The following is a 13,062-nucleotide window of genomic DNA, read 5'->3' on the forward strand; positions in this document are numbered from 1 at the left end:
TGGGAGACTGCCTAGCTCTCGCCAACAATAGACGTGGATTACCCGGCATGATGTAGTGGGTCTGTGACTGTTGTTCCAGGGAAGCCAGAACACTTGAATCAGCAAATTCCAGTGACTGAATGAGGTGGATGTGTTGAAGATAGGCTCTGGTGATGTGCCTCTTTGGCTGCATCATCACTTGGGGATCTAGACTGAAAAGCAAACAGTTTGTGCCTCATCATGTTTATATTTGGCATTCTAAACAGTTTAGTTAAAGGGATAGTTCAGTGATTTTATGTATTTAGATACGTATTTCCTTAGTGGCGCAGTGGTGTAAGGCACTGCAACGCACTAGAGATTCTGGGTTCGAGTTCAGGCTCTGTAGCAGTCGGCCGCGACTGGGAGACCCATGGGGCGGTGCACAATTGGCTCAGTGTCGTTTGGGTTAGGGGATGGTTTGGCCGGCAGGGATGTCCTTGTCCCATCGTGCACTAGCGACTCCTGTGGTGGGCTGGGTGCAGTGCATGCTGACACCGGGTGCAAGGTGTTTCCTCCAACACATTGGTGCGACTGGCTTCCGGGTTAACTGGGCATTGTGTCAAGAAGCAGTGCGGCTTGGTTGGGTTGTGTTTTGGAGGGCGCACGACTCTTGACATTCGCCTCTCCTGAGTCCGTACGGGAGTTGCAGCAAAGAGACAAGACTGTAACTACCAATTGGATACCACAAAATTGGGGGAAAGAAACAGGTAAAAAAAAATATATATATATATATATATATATATATATATATATATATGTTTTTCCTTGTCCACAGACTGCTTTCAAGGTAGAGAAACAAATATCTAAATCTGTAAAACTATCCCTTACAGATTGTGGTCTTATGAGTATGTGTTATTACAGTTAAAGAGCCTAGCCAACGACTTCCACACATCTGTCAACTTTTTGGCAAATCTAAGATAGTTTGCAGGCCTACATACAGTAGCTAGCCAGCAAACACACAACTACCACACAACATTGTTTCAATGCTGATTCAAAGTTGCGGGCCTCAACATTCCATTACTACTTTATAACGACCAAATTGGACAACTTTTGAGTTGGTCATTGGTTGCTACTGCTCCCTACTGTATGGGGGAATCATCTGACTACTTGTCTCCACATCATTGACATTAAACACATGTGACCAAAACACAAAGAACACAATATTCACGTGTTGTTTATTTGTGCACAGATGAATGTATACATGGTATACAAATGCAGCGGACGAAAGAACAAGTCTTCTGCTGTACATGATGCAAAAGAAAATGAAACAGCTACAATTCCAAAGAATACAGGAACCATCTAAAAGATGGAGACAAGACTGAACCAAGACTGTCAAAATAGACAACAGAATTGTATCATGGGAGTCGATTCTCTCTTCTAGGTAGGTGCCCTTATTTACAGTGGGTCTGAATGGAATGTAGAGCAAAACAAAATGCCTTTTGTCACTTTCCTATGCATTGCAATAAAACAATTATTATTTCATATTAATGTCAATAACACAGGCTTTATTAGAAAAGTCAGTAGAGAGGACAAAGTATCAGAAATTGCATCACTAATGATGTGACATGGTCTTGTAAAGTTCCTATTATAATTTACCAGCATTATATTGAAATAGCTGAACTGAACACACTGTAACTAATAGTATTTAAAGTTCTCAAATGACCATGAAAAAGGGGAAAAGGAAGAATAGTAGTATCTGCTCCACTGCTGGAGGTAAGAAAGCAATGCTATGTCAAGTTCATGTAGTGAATCTGAGATTTGTCTCTTGCAGTACTAAGGGTTTCCTCTAATTCAGTATCCTCATCTCTTTGGCAAAAACATGAATCAAATCTGAGCTTTGTGAAATTTGCACTGTTCAAGACACAACATTAACAGGAAAATTATGCATTGCACAATACAAGTACATTGTTTCTTGAAATGAATCATTAGTTATACAGTACATACAGTACCTTTGATGTTTATATATAAGGTTTGTTTCTCTCAAAATATTTAATTGTTTGGCCAAATTAAAGCTTTATTGTATCACTGAATTGATTAAAATCGATTCCTAATTGGTTTGATAATTGCCTATTGCTGGTAATCTTTTCAAGTGTATAGGATATTTCATTAACAAGTTTTCATTATCATCACATGAGAAATATTACTTACTGTTTAATCATGAAAACTGATAAAGTTATATTGTAGGGTTTTTAACAAGACTTTTTCAAATGGTTTTAGATTAGAGTAGTAATTTTTGACAATTTTTTAAATTAATTTTTATATCGAACTTATGTCAATGTACCTAATACATTAACAATTAACAATACAATTCCATTGTAAATACAAAAATATAATTTGAAACTAGTGCATGGACGAAACAGGTCTTATATTTTGCAGACACAGTACTGCACTTCACATTTCATTAAGATTATTACTGAAAAAATGGGGATGGTGAACTTCAGATGTAGGTAAATCAAGATAACAAACATCCTGCTCCAATGATAATCCAGTGACTGATTTGAAGTTGATTGAGTCTCTTGTGTCATATACAGTAAATAGTCTATAGACCCATATAGACTGTACCTAGACCAGCACTGTGTGTGTGTGTGCATGTGTGTTTTACTCTTTGTCTCACTAGAGGTAGACTGGCTGTGGCAGTGTCAAAAATTGTTGTTGCGTACTCTCAACTAAAATAATAAGCTATGTACTAACCGTACTGCATACTATTTAGAACATACTGTTTAGTAAAAATGTATGCAGTAATGAACAAATATCAACATACTAGGCTCATCCATACCGAGAGGGTGTCATCTAATGCATAGCTGGGTTGTCCCCCGCCTTTCGTTTCTTTTGGTACAGCCGTTCCCCTTTTCTGATTATCAGCTGTTGTCAAACTCACATGGATCTAATAAACACGAGAATCTTCTTCAATAGTGTGCAGCGAATTCATATTATATCAAAAGCCGAAAGAAGTATGGCATCCTGGCATTAAAAACACTCAATATTAGAAATTTCACATACAATAAAACGTTATATTTTCGCATACGCAAAGACCCTACTACTTAGGACACAAGTACGAGTAGTTGGACACAGCCAGTAACTCCAACTCAACTGAAATGGTCCCACAGTTTGTACCTCTACCACTTTCTTTCCCTTAGCTGTTTCAAATACCATTTTGTCATCACAGTCCTCCACAACAATGCCATGCACTATGGGAGTCCGTCAGAACCTTATAGGACAGCGAATGGGTTTTCTTTTCAAGAGCATCACTGGAACAACACAAAGAGTCAGCAGACATAGAACTTCTCTAACACGGCTGCACTGTGCAGAAATCTAGTTCCTGTGGCTTCTTCATACCAGCACAGTGCTCTCTGGGTAGGTACAAGCCAGTCTGAGTAGTGCAACGCAGTGGCCGCCGTTTGAAGCCCCTCCCGCATGTCTTGGAGCACGACGACCACTGGCCTATGTCCCACATGGGACAGGGGTCCCCACATACCCTGGTGGCAGCCGGCCTCTGTAAGCTGTCACAGTCCGTGGCTGTTTTGCCCTCTGGGTCCGTACACTGAACCCGTCTACTCTGGAGCCCATTCCCACAGGTCACGGTGCACTCTTCCCATGCCCCCGTCGACCACATGTTCGGGGGAATGGACTTGTGCGACGGCCCCTTCAGCTCCACCTTGTTGCTGTCCATCAGGACGCTGTTCTGCGAGTGGCTCCTCCCCACTTTCTTCAAGATCTTCTCCTCCTTGTGGTGCTCCCGAGCCAGGTAGAAGGAGTATCGGACCCGGGGCGGGGTCATCTTCCCCACCGAGAGGACCTCCACGGTCAGGGCTTCCTGGAGAGGCCTGGTGGCCTGGAGGATCTCCACAGCACTAGTGGTGCCGCTGTAGCGCAGCAGGCTGCCCTTCACAATGATGTCCCGCTCCACCGCTGACACCACGTAGTTCCCATTCAGAAGGTATTTGCCGTGTCGGTTCTTCACCGCTAGGTAGTTGTCGTCGTTAACCAAGGCCCTGTAGCCACGCTGTCGGATGTCAATGTTGGACGCTCCCACAGGCAACATCACCACAAAGTTGTAGCCATGCCTGAAAAAATTATGGTGACATAAAGTATGGTGACATAAAGTCTGGTGACACAAATTATGATGACAAAAGTATGATGACAAAAGTATGGTGACATAAAGTATGGTGACATAAAGTATGGTGACATAAAGTATGGTGACAATGTATGGTGACATAAAGTATGGTGACATAAAGTATGGTGACATAAAGTCTGGTGACATAAAGTCTGGTGACACAAATTATGATGACAAAAGTATGGTGACATAAAGTATGGTGACATAAAGTATGGTGACAAAGTATGGTGACATAAAGTATGGTGACATAAAGCATGGTGACATAAAGTATGGTGACATAAAGTATGATGACAAAAGTATGGTGACAAAGTATGGTGACAAAGTATGGTGACAAAGTATGGTGGCATAAAGTATGGTGGCATAAAGTATGGTGACAATGTATGGTGGCATAAAGTATGGTGACAAAGTATGGTGGCATAAAGTATGGTGACAAAGTATGGTGACATAAAGTATGGTGACAAAGTATGGTGGCATAAAGTATGGTGACAAAGTATGGTGGCATAAAGTATGGTGGCATAAAGTATGGTGACAAAGTATGGTGGCATAAAGTATGATGACAAAGTATGATGACATAAAGTATGGTGGCATAAAGTATGGTGACATAAAGTATGATGACAAAGTATGATGACATAAAGTATGGTGGCATAAAGTATGGTGACAAAGTATGATGACAAAGTATGATGACATAAAGTATGGTGACAAAGAATGGTGACAAAGTATGGTGACATAAAGTATGGTGGCATAAAGTATGATGACATAAAGTAGAAGATTCTTGTATACATTGAGAACAGCATACTGTGTGCTGGTCACTTACATGGGTTTGGTGAACAATCCGGACACTTTCTTGCATCTTTGGTTGTCCCCTCCACACACACCACACTTGTCATACTTCTTATTGGAGCTGAGCTTGCCGTCACAGCCCGCCTTGATACATTTCCCTTGGACACACACTGCAGAGGTGTCGGGAGAACAGGGTGTTCCATCAACAACCTGTAGGTGTGAATAGATTGAGAAATATATTAGTGAGAGTGAGAGGAAGCGGGCTGTGTGTGTGTGTGTGTGTGTGTGTGTGTGTGTGTGTGTGTGCGTGCTTGCGTGCGTGCGTGCGAGTGTGAGGTTGTGCGTGTGTGTGCGTGTGTGCGGGTGTGATGTGTGAGGATGTGCGTGCAGGGCTTGACATGAACTTGTCCTTCGGAAAATATTTTTTACTTGTCCGAATGCTCATGTCAAAAAATGGTCTGCAACACAATGCGCCAAAAAGGTAACTGTAAATAGTGTTGTATGCTGCATGGAACCATTTTACAAAATAAAATGTAGCATTATCATTATTATGCCTATTAGCACAGAGAAAATCAGACAAAAATGTAAGCTACCCTCTGCCTACTGGCTTCTTTGCAGATTCAAGACTGTCTCAAAATACGACATTGCCCCTTTAAAGGCCCAATGCAGCCCTTTTGTAGCAATATCAAATCATTTCTGCGTAACAATTAAGGACCTTACTGTAACTTTACAAAAGTCTATTTTTTAGCAATTTGCTAGGACTGTTTGGGAGCGGTCTGAGTCGGAATGGGAAAACTGAATACCAGCTGTAATTGGCAGGGAGGTTTGGAACTCTCGTTGTTATTGGTCTATTAACCAATTTATTGCATGGTGATGTCACCATGGAAAGCCGAAACTCCCGCCAATGCAAACCTGCTGATTAGATTGTATTTTCAACCAGCAACTATCAGGAAATAACACTGAGCAATTATTTTTAGTTTTATCAGCTGATATAAAACAATGTAAAAACATTATGTTGACTGCACTGGGCCTTTAAGTCTCTTCTCAAGGATGATTGCACTGGGCCTTTAAGTCTCTTCTCAGGGATGATTGCACTGGGCCTTTAAGTCTCTTCTCAGGGATGATTGCACTGGGCCTTTAAGTCTCTTCTCAAGGATGATTGCACTGGGCCTTTAAGTCTCTTCTCAGGGATGATTGCACTGGGCCTTTAAGTCTCTTCTCAAGGATGATTGCAACATTAGGGTTATAATTACAACAAAATACTTTTCATGTCTTTATAAAATAATTTTCTAATTCAAAGAATCAGATGGCAAATGGCTAAAGTAGGCTACTCCAAAGCAAGGTAACTAACTAAGACATGTTTACATTCAGGTTTCAGGGGATATCTATTGACAGCATGGGAGATTGTCAATTCTAAGAATATATTTTAAAGCCAATGTGGAATAGAGGGGAATCCCAGCTTTCCAACAGTGTCAGATTTCTCTTTTCAGCTCCCAATACTCAGCGCTGGAGAGACAGTTTTACAACCGGAGTACGTAGCATTGGTTTATTAAGGCACCCATTCATCAACTGCATGTCGCCCATTTGCAGTGTGCCAGTAGAAGGTTTTAAGGGACATCGGACTTGCCAATGACATTAACACATGCTAATAGCTAAATAGTTAACTATTGATATAACTAGCCAGGCTACACGATATGTGTTGAATTAGCTATCTAATTAGCCTGTAGTCTATCATTTTTTTATAGGCTAGGGCCTCTCACTGGCACACATGCACAAGCATACACCATAACTTTTCCAGGACTTCCATGACCGTACAAACTCTGTTGCTGACCAGAAATGTGTCATAACTGTGCAAATAATTCACTAATTAGTAAGGAATATGTGCAAACCCAGCTACACTCGGCTCTGCGATTTGATCTCAAAAGCTTGCAACCGGGAATGTTTGAAAGACTGCTCCTGTCAATGCAATACAATCCTACTTGATGCGATCTGCAGAAATTGGGAGAACAGCAATACTTCGCATCCAGAGGACAATGAACCAATTCTTATCCAATTCTGATTGGAGTAATTGTTAGATGTTGTGATTTTTCAACTGACTCAAATCTATATTATTATTGCCCAATTTTTTTTACTTGTCCCCGATAAGCGTTAATTTTGGTGTGTGTGCATGCATGTGTATATGCCTGCACATGTGTGAGAGAGATAGAGTAGAGAGAGAGAGGAAACAGAGAGAGATTCCATTCTAAAAGACCACAAATGGATCCACACTTTCTATCCAGCAACTATCTGGACCATCTAAGGACAGAACAGCAAACAAGCAATACAAATATCAGAGTGCTCAAAGAGAAAGGGAGGTCTGGTATGTATTGATATAAAAGCTTGTTTGATATAAAAGCTTGTTTCACCGGTTGGCTTTGTAAATACTTGCTGACATACAACAGCTGTGTAATCTCTCTCTCTCTCTCTCTCTCTCTCTCTCTCTCTCTCTCTCTCTCTCTCTCTCTCTCTCTCTCTCTCTCTCTCTCTCTCTCTCTCTCTCTCTCTCTCTCTCTCTCTCTCTCTCTCTCTCTCTCTCTCTCTCTCTCTCTCTCTCTCTCTCTCTCTCTCTCTCTCTCTCTCTCTCTCTCTCTCTCTCTCTCTCTCTCTCTCTCTCTCTCTCTCTCTCTCTCTCTCTCTCTCTCTCTCTCTCTCTCTCTCTCAAGCTTCTGACTGGCATTCTTCTTCACACTCTTCAGAGAAAACATGACTTATGCCTTAGTTTGGTTACAATGGTTGTAGCCTACAACATCGCGCTTAACTCTTCATTGACAGTGCCACCTCTCATTACATCACTAAATGTGAGACAGACAGTGGTTGTTGGGTAACACTTCACTTGACACCCAGCGTCATAACAAGTTATGACACAATCATAACCATGTCATAATATCTCATAACAGCTGACATAACTTGTCCTAACCTGTCATAATATGGTCATAACACTGTCATGACAGATATATTTACACCTGTTGTGACCATATATTGTGTTATTTTATGTCTGGTTATGACACTTACATAAGAGTGTCAAAACTAACAAAACCTTACACCATAGCCTATGTGTCTACAGTATGCTTATGCTTATATAATATAATTTTTAAAATATCATTGTCAGACATGCACCGACCCCAATGCTCTGTTGCTGATGACTGGGATGAATGCAGGAGCAGATTTCAGGAGCAGGACAAGACACCCTCTTTGTGACTGATGACTGACATAAGGGCAAGTACGTGATAGGCCTATCTGGCTTATATGATTATGACGGTCATAATGCTTCTTGACAGTGTCATAAAGAGCATTTTCTTAGTCCAAGTAAAGTGACACAGGTCATAATGTGTCTTTTCTACAAGTTATTTAAAATATGATGAAAAAACATGACTGTTAAGAATTCATTACAACAAAGGATTTTAAGAAACAAACTTTAAACGAAAGGAAACTTCTTGGCAGGGGAACAAACTAATTTGATTAAATGTGGGTTTTGACACTCTTATGTAAGTGTCATAACCAGCCATGAAATAACTAAATATATGTCACAACAGGTGTAAATACATCTGTCATGAGAGTGTTATGACCATATTATGACAGGTTATGACAAGTTATGTCAGCTGTTATGACATATTATGACATGGTTATGACCACGTCATAACGTGTTGTGACACTGGGTGCCAAGTAAAGTGTTACCGTTTTGTTGTTTGTTGGTGCAATCTGTTACCGCAGGCCAGGAGAAGTTCATTTCTCAACAGCCTTTCTCAGCATTCTTCAGCAGGTTGCTACTGCAGTCTGCAGGTACTCACCTTTGGAGCAAGGACATAGAAGTAGCCTGTTCCATTGGCCCTGCAGATGAGCTTGCACTTGTCCTTGGGTGACACTCCAGAATATTTGGGGACCCACACCACAGACGCTGAGAGCCTGTTGGTGTTGAGGCTGAATCCGTTGAACGCCTCACACTGCTCCTCGCGGAAGCTTTTTCCTATGGATTGTATGCTTATTAGTAACAGGGATCCATACGAGTACACATCTATAAAAAAAAATCCTTCCTTTAATGAAGCAATGTATAAAGGCATTATAGGACATGCATAAAGTCTTCATGAGCACTACATACTCGCTTGACATGAAAAGTAAAAGAATAAGATGTTTTATTGTCGGACAGGTGCACTGAAACATGTTGATTACATCTGGTACTTTGCCAAATGTGACATTACCTTTTGTGACTGTTCATATAACATTTCTGAAGCTTTTATATAAGCTTTATCAAGGACTTGTGTCTTTCTTTAACACGGCAAATTGTCATTTTAAAGTGGGACATTCAGGTTTCACACTCAGGTTTCATTCAGCATATTTTTTACATATTAACATGTCAGCAAATCTTATTTCTTGTGGTAATGAAGCTAAATGCTTCCAGTTTTCAAAATCATGTAATTAAGGATGATTTAATACTTCACAATGAGTTCTACCTGATTCTGGGCAGATGTCCAAATTGCAGGAGCGATACTTCACACGGAGTCCTTTGCAGTATTTCCCCCCATATTCTGGAACAGGGTTGTTACAGTCTCTTTTGGCAAGCTGAACTCCTCCTCCACAGGTTCTGGAACATGACCCGTACACACCCCACGTCCCCCATCCACCGTCCACCTGTAGGAGAACCACACACATTTAGAACCTGCAGTCTAAATTACATGTAGAGCCTATAGCCTAAGAGTTACATTATAGTATACATTTAGAAATAGAGGTTCCAGTACATATAATTATTAAGATATAGATGTTTCATTGTTGTTAGATTGTGAAATCATTGTATTCATTGTGAGATCAGTCTCTACCAACATCTACATCAATAGCAGTAACTAAGCAGATCAGAACACAGACAATGAGTGTGCTCACCTTGGTCTTAGTGGTGTTGTTCTTGTCGGTGCACACCCCTCGGAAACAGAGCTTACTGTTGCCACAGCTGGTGCCATCGGCCCAGGGGAAATGACGTGTCTGGCAGACAGGTTGGCCTCTGGCCTTGCCCGTGCACCACAGCTTGGAGCAGTGCTGCATGTAGGGACAGGGCTTGGAGCCCGTACCGAAGGCCAGCTCACACTGGCGGTGGAGGCTGTAGTTGGTGCCTGGGAGGCTCTCGGGCAGAGCCAGCAGCTTTTGGGGCTGATCCAGAAGACAGTCCCCTTTTTAAGAAAAACAAGATATCAGCCGTGCAAAGCCAGCCAGGTTGAAGACAATTGTTATGGTTTATATCTGAGAGTGACAGGTGTTGTCGTGGGAAGCAATATCTCTGCACTGTTATTCAAAATTCCCTTGCAGTTGAACAAAGCAGTCTTCACTCCTCTTAGTTTTTCAAGATTTGTAAACCATTACATAATCATCTTTTCCAGCCCAAATAAGTACAAATACCTGTGCAAAAAAACTTGTGCAACATTAAACAAGCATTGGAACTCTTTATACGTCAGTCAGCTAATGCAGACGTTGAACAGGGACAGTTTTGGGAATGAGCGGCCCATGAACTCCAGTGCTATTACTGCTAATTGCATGACCTCGTTTAAGAACTACAATAGTTCAAACTGTTTAGATTTGTTGCAAGGGTGAGAACAAAGTCTAATCTTTTTCAAAAAGGGGGGGGGGGGGGGGGGGGGGGGGGCATAGAGTATATACATTCGTATGACAGCTACAATTTACACAGGCAGAACTCACACACACACACGCACATGCACAACAGCTGCAATTGACAGAGACCGAGCTGAGTGGCTGACTGACCGTGGCCTCTGTCCAGGAAGTCTGTAATGATGGCTGCGCTGCACACAGACCAGGGGTTGGCACGGTCGATCTGGATCAGCGTGGGGGACATCATGTGGTTGTCCTTGAGCTTCCCAAACACCTCCTTGCAGGCATTCACATTGTCATGGGGCATGTTGAAAACATGGCCTGGAGGACAGAAAAAAATAGCACAAGGAGGAAATATGACCAGGACGACTATAAAATCAGAAAAAATTGAATATTGGTTATGGGGTACTAGGTTCATTTCATCATCATAATTTGAATCAGTGTCAATCATCATCAACAAAATCCTATAATGTTCTAATTCACATGTCAATAAAAACACAGACAGAGGGTCTGCTGGTTTTTGCTCCTCCATTGTACTTGATTGATTAAATATGGACACTAATTAGAAAGGAACTCCCCTCACCTGGTTGTTTATGTCTTAATTGAAGGGAAAAAACAAAAACCCGCAGACACTAGGCCCTCCATGGAATGACATGACACCCATGTATTAATTAGAGGATGATTTAAATAAGAGGAAAAATTCCATCTCTGCTCAACAAGCCATTGAGACCTTGCTACTGTTGAGCAGTGGTTTGTTTGCAGATATTTCCCCCTTTTATTAAGTTTGCAATGTCCATTTGTTTTGCTCAGCCTGCTGTAGCTCATGGTGCTAGCCTGGCTTAGTACCATTTGCTTATGTTTGTAATGAAGACCGCTGACAGTGGAACATAATCACAGATTCATTGGGACGAGAACAAGGACACTCAAGGAGGTTCACTAGTCTTCTAGTGTTATCATTGAGGCGGTGTGCCCTAGTAGGAGGTCCACTGTGTGCAGCTCACCCTGCACTAACATAAATAACATGACAATATCTACTTCTGCTAAGCTTCCCAGAAAAGCAATGAAAACAAGCAAGCATCCCTACAAAAGGGCTCAAAATAGCCCACGTTAACATTTGTAGCTTAAGAAACAAGGTTCATGACATGAATAACTTGCTAGAAACAGATTACATTCATATTCTGACTATCTCTGAAACTCACTTAGATTATACATTTGATGATACAGTGGTCGCAATACAAGGTTATAACATTTAAGAAAAGACAGAAATGCCAATGGTGGGGGTGTTGCTGTTTATATTCAGAACCACATTCCTGTAAAGCTTAGAGAGGACCTCATGTTAAATAGTGGGAAGCTGCTATAGACCACCAAGTGCTAACAGTCAGTATATTGTTAACATGTGTGAAAGTCTTGATAATGTATGTGATATCAACAGAGAGGTATATTTTCTGTGTGATTTAAATATTGACTTGCTTTCGTCAAGCTGCCCACTCAAGAAAAAGCTTCAAACTGTAAGGTTGACTGATAACCTGAACCAGGTTGCAGGCACTGGTTACAGTTTGAAGCTTTTTCTTGAGTGGACAGCTTGATGAAAGCCAGTCAATATTTAAACCAACATGTATTGATCACATCATTACTAATGCTGGAGAAATGTGCTTGAAATCAGTATCCAGATCCATCGGATGTAGTGATCACAATATAGTAGCCATATCTAGGAAAACCAAAGTTCCAAAGGCTGGGACTAATATAGAGTGTATAAGAGGTCATAAATAAGTTTTGTAGCGATTCCTATGTTGTTGATGTAAAACATATTTGTTGGTCCATGGTGTGTAATGAGATGCAAACGGTCACTGCACTTGACACATTTATGAAACCGCTTATCCCAGTTACTAATAAGCATGCACCCATTAAAAAATGATTGTAAAAAGTAAAAACTGTTAAATCCATGTAGATTGATGAGGAATTGAACAATTGTATGGTTGAGAGGGATGAGGAAAAATGAATGGCAAATAAGTCTGGCTGCACAACCGATTGGCAAATGTACTGCAAATTGAGAAATCACGTGACTAAATTGAATAAAAAGAAGAACAAACTACACTATGAAACAAAGATAAATGACGTAAAGAATGACAGTAAAAAACTTGAGCATATTCAATGACATTTTTTGAAAAAAGTCAACTCGGCTCCATCATTCATTGAATGGCTCATTCATATCCCAAAACCAACTGATATTGCAGACTACTTTAATGAATTTTTCATTGGCAAGATTAGCAAATTTATGCATGACAAGCCAGCAACAAACGCTGACACTGCACATCCAAGTTTATTTGACCAAATAATGAAAGACACACATTGTCAGTTTTTATTCTGTAAAGTGAATGTGGAAGAAATAAAAAATCATTGTTGTGTATCAACAATGACAAGCAACCGGGGTCTGACAACTTGGATGGAAAATTACTGAGGATAATAGTGGACGATATTGCCACTCCTTTTTGCCATATTTTAAATTTTAGCCTACTAGAAAG

The 13,062-nt window shown here is 40.8% G+C and overlaps 1 protein-coding gene across 1 annotated transcript in view; it reads right to left on the reverse strand.

Annotated features, from left to right (window-relative positions):
• Window positions 1-1,210: 1,210 nt before the first annotated feature.
• The window catches only part of LOC139385556 (A disintegrin and metalloproteinase with thrombospondin motifs 15-like), a 29,449-nt gene continuing 17,597 nt past the window's right edge, over window positions 1,211-13,062 (reverse strand). The window contains exons 3-8 of the mRNA XM_071130725.1: window positions 10,694-10,861; window positions 9,824-10,107; window positions 9,400-9,577; window positions 8,740-8,915; window positions 4,947-5,122; window positions 1,211-4,082 (exon numbers count right to left, since the gene is read on the reverse strand). Of these exons, the coding sequence (XP_070986826.1) occupies window positions 3,305-4,082; window positions 4,947-5,122; window positions 8,740-8,915; window positions 9,400-9,577; window positions 9,824-10,107; window positions 10,694-10,861 (1,760 nt within the window). The 3' untranslated portion in view covers window positions 1,211-3,304. The remainder of the gene's footprint in view (window positions 4,083-4,946; window positions 5,123-8,739; window positions 8,916-9,399; window positions 9,578-9,823; window positions 10,108-10,693; window positions 10,862-13,062) is intronic.

This window comes from Oncorhynchus clarkii, chromosome 27 (assembly GCF_045791955.1).
Source record: "Oncorhynchus clarkii lewisi isolate Uvic-CL-2024 chromosome 27, UVic_Ocla_1.0, whole genome shotgun sequence".
Taxonomy (NCBI): Eukaryota; Metazoa; Chordata; class Actinopteri; order Salmoniformes; family Salmonidae; genus Oncorhynchus; species Oncorhynchus clarkii.